This window comes from Mobula hypostoma, chromosome 21 (assembly GCF_963921235.1).
Source record: "Mobula hypostoma chromosome 21, sMobHyp1.1, whole genome shotgun sequence".
In the NCBI taxonomy this organism is placed as follows: domain Eukaryota; kingdom Metazoa; phylum Chordata; class Chondrichthyes; order Myliobatiformes; family Myliobatidae; genus Mobula; species Mobula hypostoma.
The window spans coordinates 51,403,731-51,427,818 of record NC_086117.1 but is presented as its reverse complement, the minus strand read 5'-3'; the positions used below and the strand labels follow the sequence as shown (position 1 = coordinate 51,427,818).

The 24,088-nt window shown below is 46.5% G+C and overlaps 1 protein-coding gene across 8 annotated transcripts in view; it reads right to left on the bottom strand.

Moving 5' to 3' along the window:
• Window positions 1-14,644: 14,644 nt before the first annotated feature.
• scarb1 (scavenger receptor class B, member 1) overlaps window positions 14,645-24,088 on the bottom strand; it is a 72,801-nt gene continuing 63,357 nt past the window's right edge. For 6 of the 8 annotated variants that reach the window (XM_063073991.1, XM_063073984.1, XM_063073987.1 and 3 more), the window contains one exon: window positions 14,645-16,718. In XM_063073991.1, the coding sequence (XP_062930061.1) occupies window positions 16,614-16,718 (105 nt within the window). In that variant the 3' untranslated portion in view covers window positions 14,645-16,613. Of the gene's footprint in view, window positions 16,719-16,833; window positions 20,135-21,813; window positions 21,992-24,088 lie in introns of those variants that run through there. The other 2 variants (XR_010021231.1, XM_063073990.1) reach the window with 2 other exon arrangements.

Genomic DNA, 24,088 nt, shown 5'->3' with positions numbered 1-24,088 from the left:
TTCTGATCAAAAAGCTCCAGAACCTGGGCCTCTGTACCTCCCTGTGCATCTGGATCCTCAACTTCCTCACCAGAAGACCACAATCTGTATGGATTGGAAATAACATCTCTGTCTCGCTGATAACCAACACTGGCGCACCTCAGGGATGTGCTCTTAGCCCACTGCTCTCCTCTTTCTATAACTATGTGGCTAGGCACAGCACAAATGTCATCTATAAATTTGCTGACGACACAACTATTGTTGGCAGAATCTCAGATGGTGATGAGAGGGCGTACAGGAGTGAGATAGATCAGCTGGTTGAGTGGTGTGTTGACACAGCAACAACCTAGCACTCAATGTCAGTAAGACCGAAGAATTGATTGTGGACTTCAGAAAGGCTAAGACGAGGGACCACACTCCAGTCCTCATAGAGGGATCAGAAGTGGAAAGAGTGAGCAGTTTCAAGTTCTTGGGTGTCAGCATCTCTGAGAATCCATCCTGAGACCGACATATCGATATAGTTACAAAGAAGAAACGACAATGGTTATATTTCATTCGGAGTTTGAGAAGATTTGGTATGTCACCAAAGACCCTCACGTATTTCTACAAATGTACCATGGAGAGCATTCCAAAGGGCTGCAGCACCATCTGGTCTGGGGGAGAGGCACTGCACAGGACCAAAGCAAGCTGCATAAAGTTTTAAATTCAATCAGCTCCATCATGGGCACTAACCTCCCTGCCATCCAGGCCATCTTCAATGAACCATGTCTCAAAATGGTGGCATCCATCATTAAGAACCACATCACCCAGGACATGCCCTCTTCTCATTGCCACCGTCAGCGAAGAGGTACAGGAGCCTGAAGGCACACACTCAAGAATTCAGGAATAACTTCTTCCCCTCTGCCTTCAGATTTCTGAATGAACATTGAACCCATGAACACTACCTCACTATTTCCTCTCTCTTTTTGTGCTACTTATTTCACTGAACACACACACACAAATACTTCCTACTGTAATTTACAGCTCTTATTAGCTCTTCTTTCAGTTAGTCCTGACGAAGGGTCTCGGCCTGAAACATCAACTGTACCTCTTCCTAGAGATGCTGCCTGGCCCGCTGTGTTCACCAGCATTTTTTGTGTGTGTTGCTTGAATTTCCAGCATCTGCTGATTTCATTGTGTTTGAGAGTTGGAGAAAGGTAATTTTCTCGTCACTGAGTCCAGTGGATGTTAGCAAGGGGCTAACAATCTACGTCTCTAGAGCCACCTGGTAAAAAGGGGTTTCATGTGAATTAACATTCTGGTCTTCCAGAGGACCAGTTTTGTCCTTTGCAATCCTTTTGCTCTTAACATATCCGTAGAATTACTTACAATTCTCCTTCAACTTGTCTGCTGGAGCAACTTTATTGCCTTCTTTTAGCTTTCCTGATTTCTTTCTTAAGTGTTCTCTTGCATTTCTTAGACTCCATAAGTACTTTATTTGTTCCTACCTGCCTTTACCTGCTATGCACCTCCATTTTCCCCTTAACCAGGGCTTCAATATCACTTGAAAACCAATGATCCCTACACTTGTTATCTTTACCTTTTATTCTGACAGGTACATACAAGCTTTTTACTCTCAAAATTTCACTTTTGATGGCCTCCCACTTATCAGATACAGCTGTAACACCCTGGTGTGACGAGAATACACATAAATTAAGATGTTTGCTGGCCTGGGCTTGCACCAGTGGCATCAGCAGTTGGTCTGCCACCTGTCCTCAGGGGAGGGAGAGATAAGGAACAATGAAGCAGCATTTGGAGATGTTAATGAAGGAGCCATCAGTCTGGGTATTGTCAAGATCGGCTCCCCCTTTGAACCCTGAACTGTTTGAAGTGATGGACAGGCGATCTGGAGATGTGTAATGAAGGGACGGGAGAGAGAGCTGTCTAGAGCGGCTCCCCCTTTGAACCCTGAACTGTTTGAAGTGATGGACAGGCGATACCCCAGCAGGGGGATAAAAAGGGACAGGTTCGCTAAGGTAGGACACACACGACACCCGAGGTAACGAGACCCTGGAAGCGGTGCGCCTCTCACAAGTCGGTGGGAAGTTTTGGAAGGCCGGTTGTGGGACCAGGCCATAGACGAGCAGGGTGGAAAGGCATGATCAGCGGGAACCCGGTGTGTGTCCGCCCTTGCTTGGGTGCCGGGTTCACTGCAGAGGATCGACCACATCTGAAGGAGGGGTCACAGTCGGTGACCTCAGGTGACATCACAAAGGACTCGCCCGAAAGCTGCTTGTGAGCAATATCGCAGGTCTGTGAGTGGAAGCCGTTTCGAATGATCACTCGTGCTTGTTCTCTCTCTCTCTCCACCCACATTGTCCATCGCCACGGCAACAATTACTGCGAACTGAACTAAATTGAACTGGACTTTGTGTGTCACTTTGAAATTGGTCATTTAGCCCTAGACAACGATAGAGCTTGATTGATCCTGTTATCTTAATTTTGTGCACATGTGTGTTTATCATTGCTGAACTGTTGCATTTATTATCCTTTCGATTACTGTGTTGCTTGTTTCTTTAATAAAACTTTCTTAGTTCTAGTAATCCAGACTCCAACTGAGTGATCCATTTCTGCTGGTTTGGCAACCCAGTTATGGGGTACGTAACGTAAGTGGGGTTCTCGTCCGCGATTTTGAACGCTAAATTTGGGACGGAGTAAATTGATTGGGTTAAAATTCCCAAAAGAAAGAAAAGACAAAGAGAAGAAATGGAGGCTGAGGAATTTATAAAGGCGCCGACCTTGGAGGCATTAGAGGATGCCAGGAAATCGGAATTGGTAGCTGTGGCCAAATGGTTGAATCTTGCTAAGGGGAAGTCGACAATGAGGAGAGAGGAGATACACAGAGCTATCGTAGAGCACTATGTATCTAAAGGTGTGTTTTCCCGAGGCGAGCTGGAGGTGGTGTCTATTGAAAAACCTGCTGGAGATGCGGTACAGGTACAGCTTGAAAAACTGAGACTCGAGCACGAGTTCCGGGTACGACAGTTGGAGCCAGAAGAGAAGGAGAGAGAGGTAGAAAGGCAAGAGAGAGAGAGACAGATGGAGAGAGAAGAGAAAGAGAGAGAGAGACAGTTGCAGCGAGAGGAGAAACAGAGGGAAAGGGAATTCGAGTTGGAGAAGTTAAAGATAAGGGCCGAGCAGGGGCTCGTGCTGAACCAAGGTGGAGAGTTCCGGGCGACCCAGGAGGTTAGGCTGGTTCCCCTATTTGACAATACCGACGTGGATCGGTACTTTCTCCACTTCGAAAAAGTGGCTATAAGTCAGGACTGGCGGTGGGATAAGTGGGCTGTTTTACTTCAGAGTGTACTGAAAGGGAAAGCCCAACAAGCTTACTCCGCTTTATCCGCGGAAGATGCCCAGAAGTATGAGGTGGTGAAGGAGGCCATCCTCAGGATTTATGAGTTGGTCCCGGAGGCATACCGGCAGAGGTTCCGGAATGCGAGGAAGCAGTGGGACCGCACGTATTTAGAGTTTGCCCGTGAGATGCAGACATATTGTGAGCGTTGGTGCGCCTCAAAGGAGGTAGAAGGGGATTATGACAGACTGCTACAGCTGATCCTGATTGAGCAGTTTAAAGGTCATGTCCCTGAGGGTATGAGACCCTACCCAGATGAGAAGGAGGCAGCCACGTTAGCCGGAACTGCTAAGTTAGCGGATGAGTATGCGTTGACACATAAAATGAAGTTTTCCCCGAGTAAAGGCTACCAGAAGGGTAGTCAGGACGGTGGGGAGAGTCCGCCGGAAAAGTCAGAAAGTAACGCGGGGACTAGTGAGAAGGATAAGGTAGACCGGGAGCAGTCTGGTAGGAAGTCTCCTGGGGTCGTCTGTTATAATTGCGGGAAAGTCGGACACTTTGCGTCCAGGTGCTTTGCCCCAAAGAAGGAGACGGGAAAAGGGAAGACAGCGATTTTGACTGGCTGTATCGAGCTGTTAAGCGAACCGCTAGGGAAGGACAGGTCTGCCAAAGTTCAGGAAGGGCGCGAGAGGTTTATCTCGGCCGGATTGGTGTCAGTGAAGGAGGGGTTAAAACCAGTTCAAGTGCGGATCTGGAGAGACACGGGAGCATGTCAGTCACTAATACTGAAGAGTGTATTAGAGTTTAGCTCAGAGACCCGGACTGGGGAGGTCAAGGTCAAAGGTGTTGGGGAAGGGAGAGAGTCAGTCCCTTTGCACCAGCTACACTTACAAAGCAACCTGGTCTCTGGACTAGTCACGATCAGGGTGAGGTCCGAATTACCGATGAAAGGCATGGAAGTCTTGCTCGGTAATGACGTCGCCGGGAGAATCATGTTTCCGGTCGTGAGATTGACAGGTCAGCCTGCCAGCAGTGAGGCCCCGCCCATGGACTCACAGGTTCATCACGGGACTGCGGTAGTAAATTTAGCTGAGACGTTTCTGCCAGTCTTGTACGAGACGGGGGTAGAAAATGAAAAGAAGGAGTGTAGTGAGACAAGAGGTAGTGAGGGAGCTGGGACAGACATAGCAGTAGCCAGGAAAGAATTTGTGCAGACGTGGGAGCGAGACGAGGGGCTGGTGGTTTTGGCAGAGACAGCTCTCTCTGACACAGGCTTGACAAGGGAACTAGTAGGCTATTGTGTGGAGGAGGAAGTGCTAAGGAAGAAAGGGAAACCCAGTACAGTACCCGCAGATGAGGAATGGGGGGTGGTGCAAAAGAGTTATGAGGATGAGATTTTTAACCTGGCCCACAAGGTACCCCCCGGTGGACACTTTGCGGTGCTGGAGGAAACAGTTGGTGGAATCATGAAAGAGATTTACCGGCTTCCCAGGGGGAAGGATGTTATTGATTACGGCCGACGCGAACTGGGACGGTCACAGGCTTTTGATACGCTAACAAACCTAGTTGGTGTTAGCGCGAAAATCAATGAAGCTAGGGGCCCCCTGATAAGAGAAAAAAACCATTTTGAAAAGATTAGTATGGTATTGATCAGATGGGAGAAGGCTATTGTTTTGGCCAGGTCTACTGGTAAGGTCTCTCCCTTAATCCCCGAACAAAGCGACTCTTTAGGAGAAGTAATTAAACGACTCGCACCCGTGTGTTTGATTGTCCCGAGGCGATGCAAAGAACTGGGAGGTTGGGTGGTGTCTGTTACAATAGGCTAGCCTAGTAAACAACATTCATATAGAATGAGTAATTCAGTGACTCAAGGGCTGACGAACACAGAGGTGTGTATTGGCAATTTAATACGGCTGTCTGAAGCCAGCTTGATAGTGAACCTTGAAATAAATGAGTTCGGCCACGCGAAGGTCACTTACCTGGGAATTGTGGTGACACAGGGGCAGCTGGCAGCGATGCAGGCTACAGTGCAGGCTATCGCTGACCTCCCAACCCCGACAGACAAGAGGGCCCTCAGAAGGCTCTTGGGGATGGTGGGGTACTGTAGGAAGTTTTGCAATAACTCTGCGGTCTCTACCCCTCCCCCTCCTACTAAGCCCTTGTGAGAGAAAACTGAGTCGGAATGAGACGACCCTTGTTATTGTGGTCCGGGACAAAACCAAATGAGAGGTTACATTGATCGCAATTCATCAGTGTTTTTGGCCACTATGAAGTTTGCTAAGTTGGAGCCTGGTCTAAGGGATTATTAATAACACATATAAAGAGAACAGAAAATGTGATGGCTGACTGTCTGTCAGGTGTTGAGAACTTCAAATTTGCTGTATTAGCCAAATAGCTGATAAAGATATATATTTGTGCGTATCAAATAATGTACTCATGTTTGTAATTTTTACCCCGGTAAAAATCCTTAAAGGGGGGAAGTGTGACAAGAATACACATAAATTAAGATGTTTGCTGGCCTGGGCTTGCACCAGTGGCATCAGCAGTTGGTCTGCCACCTGTCCTCAGGGGAGGGAGAGATAAGGAACACAATGAAGCAGCATTTGGAGATGTTAATGAAGGAACCATCAGTCTGGGTATTGTCAAGATCGGCTCCCCCTTTGAACCCTGAACTGTTTGAAGTGATGGACAGGCGATCTGGAGATGTGTAATGCAGGGACGGGAGAGAGAGCTGTCTAGAGCAGCTCGCCCTTTGAACCCTGAACTGTTTGAAGTGATGGACAGGCGATACCCCAGCAGGGGGATAAAAAGGGACAGGTTCGCTAAGGTAGGACACACACGACACCCGAGGTAACGAGACCCTGGAAGCGGTGTGCCTCGCACAAGTCGGTGGGAAGCTCTTGGATGGCTGATTGGGGGATCAGCCTTAAACGCACAGGGTGGAAAGGTACAATCAGTGGGAACCCGGTGTGTGTCCGCCCTTGCCTGGGTGCCAGGTTCACTGCAGAGGATCGACCGCACCTGGAGGAGGGGTCACAGTCGGTGACCTCAGGTGACATCACAAAGGACTCGCCCGAAAGCTGCTTGTGAGCAATATCGCAGGTCTGTGTGTGGAAGCCGTTTCTGAATGATCATTCGTTCCCGTTCTCTCTCTCCTTCCCCCCACATTGTCCATCGCCATGGCAACGATTACTGCGAACTGAACTAAATTGAACTGAACTTTGCATCACTTTGAAATTGGTCATTTACCCCTAGACAACGATAGAGCTTGATTGATCCTGTTATCTTAATTCTGTGCACATGTGTGTTTATCATTGCTGACCTGTTGCATTTATTATCCTTTCGATTACTGTGTTGCTTGTTTCTTTAATAAAACTTTCTTAGTTCTAGTAATCCAGACTCCAACTGAGTGATCCATTTCTGCTGGTTTGGCAACCCAGTTACGGGGTACGTAACGTTGGGAAAGGTTTCACTGCTAATGTAATGGTCTTTCTCTGGAAGTAGTGTTTGGGTTAAGGTTAGAGATAATGGGTGCTTTGGAATGTGAACCGTTCAATGAAGGGAGTGTATTTCATGCCATGTGCCTGACACTGGTGTGAGCTGGGTCTTGTTCTGCGGAAGATGAAGAGAGAAGACGCCGGAGTGGAGAGATTGTAGTATTCGATCCGGAGCAGTGACACAATCCGACAAAGGCTGGGGAGATCGAAGGAGGATCGACGAACAGGGAAACTGTGAGCTCCAACTTGTGCACGTTAAACTGTCTCATTAAAGTGGGCCCTTTTCTTTTTTTGCTTTTTCTTTACTAACCCTTTAGTCAAATTAAGGATTATAAAGTTAAATCATTTAATTGTATATGGTGTACTGAATGTTATTTCATGATACTGATTTGCAACAGGGTAACAAATCACACAGCAGCCACCCAAACGGGGTTCCAGGTGAGCTTACACCTCAATCTCACACGTTTGGCGGGGCCAGAGATTGTCCTCCCTGGACGTGCGCAGCTGACAGACCAGAGTCTTTCAATTGTGGGGGCTCGTCCGGGATCAATTTTGTTGTATGCTGTGTGATTGCCCTGAGCATTGACCCAGTGGGTTGTGTGTTTAAGTCTGTGCTAAACGATTGTCTGGTAAAGTGATTACAATACATGGGCATGGATGCTGCCGGGGTTGAGCAGTGATGTGAATCTATGGGGTTACTGTTAACGAATGCTTGTGTGTTGAGTATGGTAGATATTCGTACTCCTGATGAATTGTTAATTCAACTTTTAAGTACTATTAAGGCTGTAGGAAAAGTTACGATTGTGGGTTGGAGGTTTGATAAAATGGTGGACACAGACTTTGTTTTAGTTCAGACTGGTGCTGACATAACGGCAGTGAAACTGCCTGGTACTATTGGGGCCCTGGGAGAGGGGGGCCGTGGACTGTCCATACTTTCCGGGGGGAGGAGAGTGTAGGGGAGTGGGCTGAATTGCAAGTCAAGTCTCCTGCAGCTGGGGGCAGAGACTTCAAAGACAGGTTGCCCTGGTTTCTGCGGAGCGAGGGGAAGTGGTGGTCTGATTTGGAATGTCTAATGAGACCCCCAGGGAGGAGTGAGAATTCTGAGTTGGTAGCGGGGCCCTTACCTCCCTGGCGAATAAATGGAAAAATGCCCAGGTTCAAAGTCCCAGCTATCGTAGGCTCCGCCTGTACTCAGGAACGAAGCCCACCCCTAAAGGGGAGGAGGAGTATGAGACTTGGGCGGAGCAGACCTCTCAGGTGTTAGATGAGTGGCAGTGCTCTGATAACAGCGATTGGCTGAGAGCTTGAGGGGGCGGGCTGCTGACGCAGCAAGAGCCATAAAGGCACAGAAACCCCTTGCCACTTCTGCGGCCTACATGCAAGCACTAGAGAAGGTGTTTGGTGCGACGGGAAGCCCAGTGGAGCTCATGACGGCGTTTCAGAACATGTATCGGGAAAAGGGGGATGAAGATTTCTGCTTACATCTTTCAGCTAGAGAGGCAGATAAATTGCTTGCGGCATAGAGGGGCCATTCGGAAGGCTGAGGTGGACCAGTTAAGAATGGACCAAACAGCGAAAGACGCCAAGTCCCAGAACCTGATAGCTTGGGGTCTCCGACTGTCTCGTAAGACATGCCCCCTTCCTCATTTGATGAGCTGAACAGAGAAGTATGAGAGGAGGAGAATGCGTCAGAGGCGCGGGAGGCCTCCATCAGCAGGGTACAGTCCTTGGTAGTGGTCCTCTGCGTTGACAGCCCAAACTGGGGAGTGGTAGAGGAGATTGTGGCAGAGTTGAGAACGGAGATATCCAGGCTGTTATCAGCAGGTGTGCCCCCACCTCCGTGTAATGGAGCTGATAGGGGGCAAACTAAGCAAAGGGCTGCTAGCAGCCAGGGTCCTGCAAGAAGGGGAACAGTCAGTATTGTCTGTTATAACTGTGGTGAAGAGGGACACTCCAGGCAGGAGTATGAATGATGGGAAACACCTTGGAGAGTGAGCCCCCGGGTACCTAAGCAGAGAGAGACACACATCGGGAAAACTTTAAAAAAAACCAGTGAGGGGACGGCCTTGTGTCTCGGGGGGAACACATTCCCAGCAATATATCAAATAACACTCTAAAGCAAAATATCCTATTCCTGAAGGCTTAGTGGGGCCAAGCTCCAGGGTATCACTACAGATAGAGGGTATTCATGCTAGAGCCGTACTTGACACAGAGTTGCAGGTCACTTTGCTGTACCATTCGTTTTACAACTGGCATTTGCCGCATTTACCATTGACGCCACTCAGCACACTAGAGATCTGGGGTCTTAGTGTGGGTGATTATCCCTATGGTGGTCACTTGTCAGTGAAGCTGGAGTTTTCAGAGTCAGATGTGTGAGTGGCTGGGGTCCTTGATACATTAGCACTGGTATCTCTGGACCCCGATGAAAAGGGCAGAGTTTCAGTTCCTTTGAGGACAGATACTCCTATTGTAAGGAGGTTTATGGGAGCCTGCAAGGAAAGAGCTTTCTGAAGACATTGTCCGTTCACCCGGTGATTCGAGCTGTTTTTGAGGAAGTGTGTGGCTGCTACTACTACTACGTCGACTCAGGCCTAGGGGCCGGCATCGGGCACGATGACAGACTCTCCACTTCTCCCTCATCGGTGTGTTCAGTTCATCTACATTAGCCGCGCCGCTGTCTTCTAGGAGCATGTTGACCATAGTCTTGGGAGGGCGCCCAGGGTTCATACTCCCGTGCTTGGGCTCCCATACGATGACTAAGCTGGCAGGTAGCTCGGGGTGGCGTAGACAGTGCCCCGCTAGTTGCTGTCTTCTCGCCTTGATTTTAGTGGTGAGCATCGGTAGGTCGTCATAGAGCTCGACATTCGTCATGTGCTTTTGCCAATTCACGTCAACAGCCATCCGGAGCATTTATGTATAGAAACCATCTAGAGACTTTCATGTTGTCTTGGTGAGTGTCCACGTCTCTCATCCGTACGTGAGAATGGACTCCATGGCTGCTATGAAAATCCTCTTTTTAAGCCCTCTGGCTTAATGTCATTCATAGCCCTCCACACCAGCGCCTTCTGTATCTTTATGTCCTTCTCCAAACTCATCATTCTTGACCCGAGGTACTTGTTGTAAGGCATTATGATGTGTGGCTGCACTGGGCTGGATAACGAGCTTAGATGAGGGACTGTGTGGTTCACCAATCAAAGCCAATTGTGTTGTGACCTGGGGAAGTAGTGGGAGTGATGGGAAACCCCAAATTTCCCAGAATGCCTGAGGTCGAGGCCCTCTTAGTGGATGCTCCAGAAGACCACGAAAAGGAGTCGGGCGTGTCTGCTGAGGTACTGGTGAGGCCCGAATTGCAGAAGCCCTCAGTTTACAGGTGAACAAGATGGCAGTGTTTGTCAGGAACACTATGAAGAGGGAGGTCACCTTCAAGCAGGGGATGCCCCTGGCGCATCTTTTCCCAGTGACAGTAATGTCTGGTTTCCCTGTGAGACGAGCCAGGAAGAAACTATCTGCAAAAGGGGGAAAGTTGTCCGCTGAGGCAGTCAAATTCGGGGACTCCCCGGTGCCTGCAGGTTGGAAGAGGAGGTTGATAGAGAAGATGTTGAAACTGGAAGATGCATTTTCTACTGACGAGATTGATGTGGGTTGTTCCAAGGGCACTCGCCACACCATCCCAGTGACCGAGGGCACTCTGTTCAGGTGCACCCCTGCAGAGGTGAAAGACACTTGGAAGCATTTGTGCAAGTTGAAGGAAGCTGGGATCATCACTGAGACCAGAAGCCTCTATGCGTTCCCAATAGTAGTAGCCCGGAAGAAGAATGGCAAGGTACGGATGTGTGTGGATCACAGGACTGTGAACAGGTGCACCGACCCTGACCAGTGTACAGTCCCGAGGGTCAAAGACGTGCTGGCCTGTCTGAGTGGTGCTAAGTGGTTCAATGTGCTGGACTTGAGGAGTGAATATTACCAGATCCCCTTGAGTGAGGCCAACAAAGAGATGACAACATTTATATGTCCACTGGGATTCTTCCCGTTCAAAAGGATACCCCAGGGCGTATTGGGAGCCCCTGTGACCTTCCAGTGGGTCATGGAGAAGACAGTGGGGGATATGAACTTGTTTGAGGTATTGGTATATCTGGATGACTTCATAGTGTTTGGGTCCACCTTGGAGGAACATGAAAGTGAGGCTACTGAAGGTGCTGGGCCGCCTAAAAGCTGAAGGGTTAAAGCTTTCCCTGGACAAGTGCCAGTTCTGCAAGATATTTGACAGCTATGTTGGGCACATAGTCTCACAGAGGGAGTAGCTACAGATCCGTCTAAGATAGAGGCGATGACCAGATGGCCAAGGCCCCAGACTGTGAGCGCTTTGTACTCATCCCTTGGGTTCTGTGGGTACTACCGGAGATTCATGAAGGGCTACATGAAAGTGAGTCACCCATTAAATCATCTTCTGTGTGGTTATCCTCCCTTGGGGAATAAAAGGAGGATGACAAAAGAAGAGGGTAAAGAGTATCTTAGCCCTTCAGAGCCTTTTGGAGCGAGGTGGAATGTGAAATGTGAAGTGGCCTTTCAGTTGCTAAAGGAGCCGCTGACACAGGCACCTGTGCTGGCTTTTGCAGACCCCCGATTGCCGTATGTTCTGCGTATGGATGCAGAGAGGGCTTAGGGTGTCCTGTATCAGGATCAGGGCACCAAGTTGAGACCTGTTGCATTTGTCAGCTGGAGTCCTCCGAGAAAAACTATCCCACACACAAGATGGAGTTTCTGGCATTGAAATGGGCTGTGGTGGATAAGTTGAGTGACTACCTCTGTGGTGCTAAGTTTGAGGTGAGGGCGGACAACAATCCCCTAACTTGTATCCTGACCTCAGTGAAATTGGATGCCACAGGCCATCGGTGGTTGGAGGCGTTGTCTGCCTATGGTTTCAGCCTGAAGTACCAGCTGGGAAGTAGGAACATTGATGCTGATGCTTTGTCCCAAAATGTGCATGAAGGGCTGGACAGGGACGAAGAGTGGGAGAGTGTTCCTGCCCCAGGAGTGAAAGCCATGTGCCAGTTTTCCATCACGGTGAAGGCAGAGGGAAGGAAGGGCAGGATCGAGCAGTGGATCAATTGGGAGCTTCTGATGGTGCCATTCCGCAAACTTACTGTAACCTGACTGCTCGGAATACAAACCGGTTACCGGATTTGAGTCCTGGGGAAGTGGCAGCTGCTCAGCGAGATGACCCGGGCATCATCGGTATCATTTGGTCAGCGGCTGAAAAGGGAGACATGGCCCAAGTGGAGAAGATAAATCACACTGTGGTGCCTCCATCACTGAGAGAAAGGCCCGGGTTGGAGTTGAGGAACCAGATCCTATACCGGGTCACATCACCCCCGGACCGACCTCGGCCTTCCTAGCTGGTTCTGCCCGAGAAGTATCAGAGGATTGTGTTGAAGTCACTTCATGATGGTTCTGGATATTTGGGGGTTGAAAAGACCTATGGATTGCTCAGAGGTCAGTTTTACTGGCCCCCAAAGAAGCTGGAGGTCAAAGACTACTGCAGGTCATGCATTCAATGCACGTGGAGGAAGATGTTGCCTACGAGGGCTGCTCGGTTGTCCTACTTGCAGAGTGCGGGGCCCCTTGACCTGGTGTGTTTGGATTTCCTGCCAATAGAGCCAGATGCCAGCAACATGGCGAATGTCTTGGTCATCATGGATCACTACACCAGATATGTGTGGGCTTTCCCTACCAAGGACCAGAGGGTGTCCACGTTGGCCAAAGTGCTATGGGAGAAGTATTTCATTTATTATGGCCTCCCCAGGTGGATTCACAGTGATCAGGGATGGGATTTCGAGAGTAGACTCATACACGAGTTACTGAGCATGCTTGGGGTTGAGAAGTTGAGGACTACACCTCATCACCCACAGGGTGATCCCCAGACCAAGAGTTTTAATCAGACCTTGCTAGACATGCTCGGAACCTTGGAAATCAGCAAGAAGGACAAGGGGAGTCGACATATTGGACATCTGGTCCACTGTTACAACGGTACACGAAATGAAGCTACCAGGTACTCGCCGTATAATCTGATCTTTGGGCACAAAGCAAGGTTGCCCATCGACCTTTGTTTTGGGACTGGTGAGGAAAACCTACCACCGAAGACTTATCTGAAGTATGTGTCAGATATGAGAAGGGAGCTGAAAATGTTATTTTGTGGTACTGATTTGTAACAGGGTAACAAATCACACAGCAGCCACCCGAACAGGAGGTTCCGGGTGAGTTTACAGCTCAATCTTACAAGTTTGGCAGGGCCGGAGATTGTCCTCCCTAGACTTATGAAGCCGACAGACCTGAGTCTTTCGCACCTTTGCCAGAAACGGCCTGTCCCAATCCACACTTGCCAGATCATTTCTGATACCATCAAAACCGGCCTTTCTCCAATTTAGGAAACTCAACCCGCAGACCAGACCTATCTTTTTGCAAATTTACTTTGAAATAAAATTGCATTGTGGTCACTAGATACGAAGTGTTCCTCTACACAAACTTCCATCGCCTGGCCTGTCATTCCCTAATACCAGATCCAGCACTGCGCGCTCTCATGTCGCAACTTTTATGTACAGTACTGATGAAGGAAACTTTCCTGAACACATTTGACGAACTCGATCTCATCTAGTCCTTTTACAGAATGGGATTCCCAGTCAATACAGTATGTAGAATGAGAAAATCACCTACTGTAACAACCTTATGTTTCTTGCAACAGTCTGCAATCTCTTCACAAATTTGTTCCTCTAAATCCCTAAGACTGTTGTGACGAGAATACACATAAATTAAGATGTTTGCTGGCCTGGGCTTGCACCAGTGGCATCAGCAGTTGGTCTGCCACCTGTCCTCAGGGGAGGGAGAGATAAGGAACACAATGAAGTAGCATTTGGAGATGTTAATGAAGGAACCATCAGTCTGGGTATTGTCAAGATCGGCTCCCCCTTTGAACCCTGAACTGTTTGAAGTGATGGACAGGCAATACCCCAGCAGGGGGATAAAAAGGGACAGGTTCGCTAAGGCAGGACACACACGACACCACGAGGTAACGAGACCCTGGAAGCGGTGCCCCCCCCCCCCGCAAGTCGGCGGGAGTCGTTTTGGAAGGCTGGTGGCGGAACCAAGCCTTAAACGCACAGGGTGGAAAGGTACGATCAGCGGGAACCCAGTGTGTGTCCGCCCTTGCTTGGGTGCCAGGTTCACTGCAGAGGATCGACCGCATCTGGAGGAGGGGTCACAGTCGGTGACCTCAAGTGACATCACAAAGGACCCGCTCGAAAGCTGCTTGTGAGCAATATCGCAGGTCTGTGAGTGGAAGCCGTTTTGAATGATTATTCGTTCTTGTTCTCTCTCTCCTTCCCCCCACATTGTCCATCGCCACGGCGATTACTGCGAACTGAACTAAATTGGACTGAACTTTGCGTCACTTTGAAATTGGTCATTTACCCCTAGACAACGTAGAGCTTGATTGATCCTGTTATCTTAATTCTGTGCACATGTGTGTTTATCATTGCTGAACTGTTGCATTTATTATCCTTGCGATTACTGTGTTGCTTGTTTCTTTAATAAAACTTTCTTAGTTCTAGTAATCCAGACTCCAACTGAGTGATCCATTTCTGCTGGTTTGGCAACCCAGTTACGGGGTACGTAACACTGTTGAACAGTCTGTAATAAAGCCCAATTAACGTGGTCATATCTTTCGTAATTCTCAGTTTCACCCATAACATCCCACAGGCCAACAGACAGAATAATTTAGACTGACATTGTATATCTTACTGTACATACTATTTATTACAAATTACTGTAATTTGCACATTCAGAGACGTAACATTAAGATTTTTACTCATGTTTGTGAAGGATGAAAGAAATAAGGTCAATTCAATTCAACTAGACGAGTTCTCCAGTCTATCTTGGAGCGCTGCTGTGACATTTTCCCTGACGAGTAACACCACTCCTCCTCCTCGTCCCCCCAGCTCTGTCACGTCTAAAACAATGGAACCCCAGAATATTGAGCTACTAGTTTTGCAACCAAGACTCACTAATGGCTACAATGTCATAATTCCAGGCGTTGATCCATGCCGAGCTCACCCGCCTTTCCTACGATACTTCTAGCATTGAAATATCTGCAGCTCAGGATGCTAGTCGTGCCATGCTCAATCTTTTGATTCCTGACTTTATCTGAGGTCTTACCCACAACCTCTCCACCAACTGTTCTGGCAATCTGGTTTCCCTTCCCCCTGCAACTCTAGTTTAAACCACTTTGTGCAGCATTAGCAAACCTTCCTGTTAGAATATCAGTCCCCTTCCAGTTCAGGTGCAAACTGTCCCATGAAGGGAGCCCAATGATCCAAGTGTCTTGTGCCTTCCCTCCTACACAATTCCTTAGCCACGTATTAAAGCTGTATAATCTTCCTAGTTCTGGTTTTTCTAGTACGTGGCACTGGTAGCAATCCTGAGATCACAACCCTGGAGGTCCTGCCCTGTAACTTAGCAACAAACTCCCTGAACTCCCTGTGCAGAACCTCGTCACTCACCCTACCCATGTCATTGGTACCTACATGGACCACAGCCTCTGGTTGTTCACCCTCCCACTTGAGAATACCGAGGACGCCATCTGAGATGTCCTGGACCCTGGCACACAGGGGTCTACGTACCATCTGAGTAACTCGTTCTGGCCCACAGAACCTCTTTCCTGTTCCCCTGACTAATGAATCCCCCATCTCCACAGCACTCCTCTTCTCCCTTTCCTTTCTGAGCCAGACTCCGGCCAGAAACCTGACCAGTGTTACTTTCCTCTGCTAGGTCATTCCCCCCACCGCCCCAACAGTATCCAAACTGATCTACCTGTTACTGAGGGGGTACAGGGGTACTCTGCATTGGCTCCTTAACTTCTTTCAGACTGTCAGTTTCCTGGGAGGGGGTCACGCTGGGGATAACTACCTCTCTATGGCCTATCTATTACCCCTTCAGTTTCCCGAATGATCTGAAGTTCATCTAGTTCCAGTTCCAACCCCTTTACGCTGTTAGTTAAAAGCTGATGCACTTTTCACAGTCGTCATCGGGAACAGTGGAGGTCTCCCTGCCTTCCTCCATCCTCCAAGAGGAGTATTCAACTATTCTACCTGGCATCTCTACTGTCCTAACTGAGCAAATGTAAAGAAGGGAGGGGGGAAATATAAAAAAAAACTCTGCCTAGAGTTTTTCTTTTTTGCCTTGCCTGACTGAAGCCTCTCTTTACTGAAGCCTCGAAGAGCTAAAGCCAGAAAATCACCACTCTAACACTGCCCACTCCAGCAATGGCCGCTGCAACAACGGCTGCCGTTCCAAGTGAAATGGTGGAAAATCAAATGTTGCTTTTTTATCAAGACACTGAAAACATGGCATGAGTTTTACCTGCTTCTGATTGCATTGTAGGAAAAAGTTTGAAATGATACCCACATAACTTCTACTTGTGAGTAGTGTCATTTTAACTTCCACTATTCGATAGTCTGAATGAAAATCTATCAACCTCTTCACTCCTGTATAGTGACATCAGCCCACAATTCAACAAGTCATAGGGTTGAATGTCATCTACTTTGACAATGTTAATACAATTTAATTTTGTAATTAATGTAAAAACAGTTCAATGAAAGATCACTAAAGTTTCTCCACATTTCCACAGGATATACAACGTTGGCAATAGGAAATTGCGAAGTCACACAAAGGAAAACAGTGCAAAATACAAACTGAACGGCCAAAATCAATATCTAAAAAGTAATGGTAATTAAAATTCAGTCCATCAGAGATCAAGCTTGTTCAAGTGACTCGTTACTGTTGTCAGCTTGCAGTAACCTTTCTGAAGCATCTTGACTGTCTTCTCTGTTTCTAGATGAAATGCCCTTGAATGGAATCTAAGTAACAATGGAAAGTTGAGTCAAGTTCTAGCAATGTGAGGGGCCGATATATTATTAGAAATGCTCTGACTCTCTCCTCCCCCCCCCCACAGTATACCCATGATAAAAAAAATCAATTCTATATTTGAAAGCTGTTCTAAAATTATTGCATTAATTATGACATTAAAAGTAGCATGAGGAGCACCACATTAATCATAATTATTGATTCTTATTCTTGATTGAAGTTTCATGATTTCTCAGAAGTTAACAGAACAGGGGCTGGTCTTTTAGCTCAATGTTTGCAGAGGCTTCAGAGAATTGGGCAGTGAAACAGTAAACACTTAGTAGGATTTGCACATGCGTAAATATTGTTGTATCCCAATTTCTTGTGATTACCCCAAGTGGTTCCATCCTCGCACAATGATTTATTGGAAATGGGCTGGCATTCCAACGTACAGGTTATGCAATTTAGATTTAATTATCCATTAATTTAATTAAACAGAAATTAATATTGGAAAAATGGTAGAATTAAAGCTAATCACTCAAACCTGTGGTTGGGATCCCTGTAGGATACCTGCTGGAGCAGTTACCGTTCGCTTTTTGCAAAAAAACTTGTGATACTATTTCAAAATCTGAGAGTATGAAATAGTTCGGTTACACAAAGGCGGCTTGTGACAGTAAATTTAGCAAGTGAACTTCGGAGAGACGGAGTGTGAGAGGGGTCAATCTGATTACAAGAACAATGATGCTCAAGACTGGAAGAAAAGACAGGAATCCAGGGGTAAAAATATGCAGATTGAGGCTTAACTAATCCACGGAATACCAACACAGCAGCAGCATCAGTGGGGCAGGATCAATGCTGACAATCTTCCTGAAGTGAGGCGCCGAGAAAAGCACAAAAATGCTTAATGTACCTGGAGCACTGGTATGAGCTGGGAATAGGAGGCCGCAGTTCTGTAAAATGGATTTAAGTATGTTTGTGAACCTGGTCATCATGAACAGTGGGCTGAATCTCCATGACTTCATTGACTTTGATCTGCTAGAACCCTATGTGCCTCATTAAGTCTTTTCAACCTGTTCTGCCAAAGATTTGTGCACCTCTGTTCCAGAACACTCCACTCTGAGAAATACCACTCTGTCCATCTTGCTAAAAAGCAAATCTGTAGCATTTTATTAAAGTTCTGTTTGAAAGTGCAACTTTGCTATGGCAGTTGTGCCATCCTCAGGAATTTGCAGGCCTTATCAACATAAGCAACTGATTTAACTCCACTGGCATTAATAAACCTATGCCACTTTTCTTTGATATATCCAATAATTCAGCATTGACTGAACTTGTTATACATCAGGGAGAATTCCAGACCCTCACCATATGCCTGTAAAGTTTTATTTTATTTCAGTTCCTCGCGTTCCCTCAAATTGACCTAATGAGAACCACACACAACCTGCTGAAGGAACTCAACAAATAAAGCAGCATCTGGAGGAAAAAAATTGTTGACTTTCTATTTTACTGCGCCAGGGCTTTCGATTAAACTTAAGACTCCAGGAAGCAATTCCAGTCTAGATAGGCTCACATAAATTATAATTCTTCAGCCTTGGCTCGATTTAAAATCTCTTCTGCCCCCTCTCCAATACCAACACCTCCTGGAAGCTACAAGAAAGCAGTGATGCTGGTCTCCTGTACACCTCAAAAGGCATGGACGCCCCAAAGCAGGCACCTGAAAGAACCGGAGAGGGATCACCAATGCCATCCCAGCAAAAGCCTCCAATGGCCGCATTAACAAACCAGTGTCAGAATCCACTTCCAGGCCAAATCCTCAGCATTGTGTTTCCATTATAATCAACCAGCCCTGAGGGTGAATGCATTCCATCTTTTTCCGAGAGCTGAGAGATCAAGAACAAGAGGGCACAGGCTTAAGGTGTGAGGGGAGAGGTTTAATAGAAGCCTAACAGGTAACATTTTTACTCAGAGAATGGAACTTATGCTCAAGATGGCACCTGTGTACAATGCTCCTTCGGTCAACATCTTCTGGATAGATCATGAGACAATACATTTCATTTCTTTTATGTCTTTTACATTTGTTTTCGGACTTGGATGTGATTCTGGAACTGTTGGAGCCCGTGTTTTGGGTGATCCAGCTCTCGGCGGTCTCTGAGAGGATTCTGGAAGGCAGAGGCAGTGTGCGCGAACCTCACGGTGGGCAGGCTGCGGGACAGGGCACAAGCCGTTGTTCTCCGATTAAAGGTTCAGTTGTGCGCTGATTAAGGCGAGAAGACAGCTTGAAACATCAAAGCGAATGTGGAACGTGGAACGTGATTGCCACCGCACCCGGAGAGGGGAGACACTGCCACCGTGCCCGGAGAATGTTACCTAAGTTTTTTTTAGCATTTGGATATAGACATGGACTACAGATTCTTTTTCAGTCTTAGTTTTTTTTTTAAATATTCTGTGTTTTTCACCCAATCTTTCTTGTTTTTTTTTGTGCAGAGGGGGAATTTGGGGCTTGATGTGCCTGCTCCGTTTTTGTTTGATTTTTTGTGCAAGGTGGTGGTGGGATTTGGGGGAATGGTTGATTATCGTGTTGCCTTTCTTTTCTTTCTTGGTTTCATGGCAACTCAGCGCAGAAGGATTTCAGAGTTGTATACCCTGATAACAAATGAACCTTTGAAGCTGCCAGGGCAAGTACACTAAAGCCATTTAAAAGATGTTTGGATAGGAAAGGTTGAGGGGAATATGGGTCATACAGCAGAGCAACTATAATGAGAATGCGGTTTACATGGAGCAGAGGTGAAGGACCTGTTACGATACTGTACACTGACTCTGACATTGACCGTCTGATTCATACTGATACCCACACTGACTGAAGTCATGACCCATTTTGCAGACAAGAACACAAACTTTCAACAGAGAAGGTTCTGGATAGTTGGAATCCCTTGCAAATGCACAGCTCTTCCAGTGCATGGGCAGTCTCCAAACACCCTTGGCATCAGGAACCCCCTTTCAGCTCCACAATCCTGATATTGGCATTGAACAGAGAGCTTGCGGCAATGATACAAAAGATGGGCCAGCTGCCCTAATAGTTGGAGCAGTGACATCAGCAGTCATTCACCTTCACTGGTGTTTCACAAACATTCATTTCAAAGTGAAGATGTAACGTAGGTAAAGACCCGCGTGCCGTCGCAAAGGGAAAGAGAATGCCAAAATATCACTGACACAGACACGGAAAGATCACACCTGCATTTTAAGTACATTTTTTTTTAAATGATACTAATTTATTTTATTTTAATTTCACCTCTCAAACCAGATTTATCAAAAGTAAACCTTTACCCACCTACACCGAGACTTCCACAGGACAAGCCACTGGAACTGATTTTTCCGCATCGACTGCTGTATCCTCAGTACACTGTCTACAATTCCAAAATAAAATCTCTTTGTCCTACAAAGCAATTACTCAAAATTTATTCTAAGGTTAGTTTACATTAAATGTTAAACGTTTAGTTGAGCTTTGCTGGTCAGCTGTGTTTTAGCTGATTTCATCTTTATGGCAATTATTATGACTATTATTTAGTTTACTGTATGTTTAGTACAAATATATTTAACTTATATTTATAAAGGTTGTTTATCAGTTTAAATCCCTTTAAACACTTTACTGATTTTAATCTTATATTCATTGCCATAATCATAGAATTACAGAAGCCAACAAGTTATCACAGTGGCGGCTCGTTGACGGAGCCTCTAATTAGTTTTCCCCTTTGTCCTCTCTCCACATCACTTTTTTTAAAAAAATACCCAAATTTCCTCTTTAAGATCTGTCTACTTATTCCTGCAATTTCTCAAATGAAGGACCTTCATGATTTTACAAGACGAGATTTACCTGAGGGATCAGATTCCCATGCAGAGACCTACCAATGATCTCTCCAAGCTCAGAACTTCCAACTAGCCCTTAAGTAGTTCAGGGCTACTGGTTCAGTTCTGTTCTGAACTCTGTGCTTTACAAAGTGACAGCGTAACTGAATCTCAAAACTAACTGGGACAATCTGAATCTATCACACTTAGAAGTAACTTACTGTGGGAAGTTTAGACATGGAGATTGTCCATTCTTGTATTGAAAGGACTGTTGGCCCAACATCCGACAATGTACGAAAGCTACATGGATGAGGATAACAGAATTGGACTAGCTAGTGGTTAGTCCAGTGGCCGTACCCTGTGCTGGGCCGGGCACCAATTCAGACACCTCTCCTCTCCAATCCAACTCAACTAGTGCCACCAACTTTCCTCATGGAGGAAGGCAGAGATACATTCATTAATTCCACAGGAGACTTGTGAGACACCAGATGAGATTATTCTTGAAAACAGTTTACCTTGTTTTAATTAGTTTACATTGTCTTTTCTTGCATTGCTACCCAGTTCTGTGTACTTTCATCTGACAATCTGTCATCTTGCAGTTTATTCTTTACTTTTCATACTTCTGAGCTCTTGAAATGTTATCTCACAAACCCACTATTAATATGCAAGTTTAGTTCCATCACCAAGTGCAAGGGTTCAAGATCCTTCCAGTATGCAGTTAGGGAAACAGCAATAAAAGGAAGTGAAAAATAAGGAGAAAATATGATAAAGACAGGGAATTATAAAACAAATTAAAGAGATAATGAAGCCACCTCTTTTACCAGAATGACCCTCAGGAACTTTACTTCTCATATCTACACATTTACAACTGAAAGCAGGTGGATAGATTTTTTAGACAAAACTCTACCCGTCTCTTGCCAAAATGCCCACAGCTAAACTACGGCCAAGAATAACCAGCAAGTAGGCTGCCTTACCAAGCTCAGTAGCTAGGCCAGCACTGTTAAAAAAAGATAGCGAGGCCAGCAGATTTCCCATTAGGAAGCAGCAATTCTAGAACCAGAACTTGAAACTTTTCAGACCCACCAAGGGAACCCAACCATAGGAGATCAGAAAACATGATTACGATTTACAAGTTATTCCTCCGCACTGTGGCCCCGATGGAATCAATTTCAGCAAAGCACAGCAATGCATAAAAGTCATTCAAAATAATACAAGTGCAGAAAATCTTAAGTAAAATTTAGAAAAATCTTAAGAAAATGTTGTAAGTACTCAGGAGGTCAGGCAGTATCCGTGGAGAGAAACACAGTTAACGTATCAGGTTCACGAGCTTCTGTCCAAGGTATGGTAAAGGGACAAAGGTAGATCCGCAATTAGTTGGAGACTGGGAGTGTTAGGATTAGGGTGGAGATAGGTGGTGACTGACAAACAGTATGTGGCAGTGAAGGAGCTGGAGAGAGATACAAAAACAATAATTAACTGAAAACTATCAGGGAATAATCTGCAAATTCCTCATATCTCACACGCTCAGATTTCAAAACCCCACCCCCTCTTTTATTGCTCTCATCCTCGTGTTCCACTTGCAAAGAATTAAAGTCCATGTCCACCTTTCCCCCACACATGATGATAGGTAAACATTGTTTTTCTCCCCCCCCGCCCCCAGTGGTCTGCAATCAGTGTGAGAGGTTGCTCATTGGTGATGCACCATGAGGTTTAAAAAAAGAGTTCGGGTGCTTTCCAGCTCTTTTTGGTGGGGTGCTGTCAGCGCTGGGCCAATGAAAGGAAAGGAGGTACATGTAGTGCAGCCATTGTTGGAGTGGGGTGGTGTTGGAGTGGTTTGGCTTTGGCTCAATAGATTTGGGCAAAAAACAGGCGAAGGTTCAAGGTAAGTTTCTAGTAATTTTTTTTTTCCCTGTTAGTACATAACTAGCGTGTTGGAAATGAATCTGGAGGTTGTGGTATGTTCCTTGTTCAAGTTGTGGGAACACTGGGAAACCTCCATTCTCCCTGATAATTACATCTGCACAAAGTGCGGCTCCCTGCAGACCACGGTAAGGAATTGGTGCTGTGCTTTGATGACCTTTGTCTCATGCGGGAAAACAAGATGATACACAGAAGCTGCAGGGAAGTAGTCACCCCTAAGTTGCAAGGGGTAGGTACCTGGGTGACTGTCAGGAGAGGGAAAGAGAATAGGCAGCCAGTGCAGAGTAATCCTCTGGCTGTTTCCTTCCATAATAAGTACTGTTTACTACTTTGGATGCTGCGGGGGGAACGACCTACCAGGGAAGCTGCAGCAGCCAGGCCTCTGGCACTGTCTGGCTCTGTGGCTCGGAAAGGAAATGCAGAGCAGAGGACTGCGATAGTGACAGGGGATTCCATAATTAGAGCAGAAAGCAGACACCCGAGTGGCATGTCGCTTTCCAAGTGTCGGGATCGGGAACGTCTCGAATCAGGCCCACAGCATTCTAAAGTGGGAGATAGAGAGCGGAGCAGAGCCAGAGGTGGTGGCACATATCGGTACCAACCACACAGGGAGGGAAAGGGAGAAGGCACTGAAGAGGAGATATACGGAGTTAGGTGGAAGGCTGAAAAACGGGACTGTTAGAGTGGATTTCTTTTAGGGTAGATGATTTGTTTACACTTATGACTTTGGCCAGCAGACTTCTATTTTAACTGTGTGACAAAGGACTGTGGATCGAGTCCACCACAATGGGCTTCCTAAAAGGTGTGAATACCACATGCTTCTGGTAGTTTGACCTGATGCTGTAGTTTCGAAGGCAGTATCACCTATACATTATAAATATTAATTGTCTTCTATGTTAGCACAGGAAATGCCAAAAAAATGTATCGTAGATTTAACTTACACTCCTAAAGGCTGTGGATACCAACCCAGACATGCTGGCGTCAGAAGGAAAGGATGAAATCCAAAGGTGTGATGTTCGTATGTAGCTTCAAAAGGAAGCACTGTCTAAGTATTGTCTATAACTTTTAAGTAGCGATTGCCTTTGTGTTTAGCATATAAATATCAAGCCCACATTTAGCTAGCAGACCTTTCTGTGGAAAGCGTCTCGAGATGCCTGCTGTACTTTGTTGTGTTGAATAAAGAAGCTGCTTTGTATCTACCAGTGACTGTCTCTCCAGTAATTTCATCCACGCTACAACAGGGACCTCCAGTAACGTCTGGATTGCTGCCTGTGACATGTGCCAGTGATGGCAAGAATAGGATAATTTGGCAAATTAATGCGTGGCTGAAGAATTGGTGCGGGGGTCAGGCTTTCAGATTTCTGGATCACTGGGATCTCTTCTGGGGAGAACAAGACCTGTACAATGGGTTACACCTGGACCCGAGGGGGACCAATATCCTTGTGGTCAGGTTTACTTGAACGGTTGGGGAGGGTTTAAACTAATTTACCAGGGGGGTGGGAACCAGAGTGATACGGCTGAGGTTACTGGTATACAAGTAGGTGCAGTGCCTAGTGAGACTATGAGGAAGGACAGGCAAATGATGGGTCAAAATTGCAGTCAGTCGCATGAGTTAAAGTGTAAC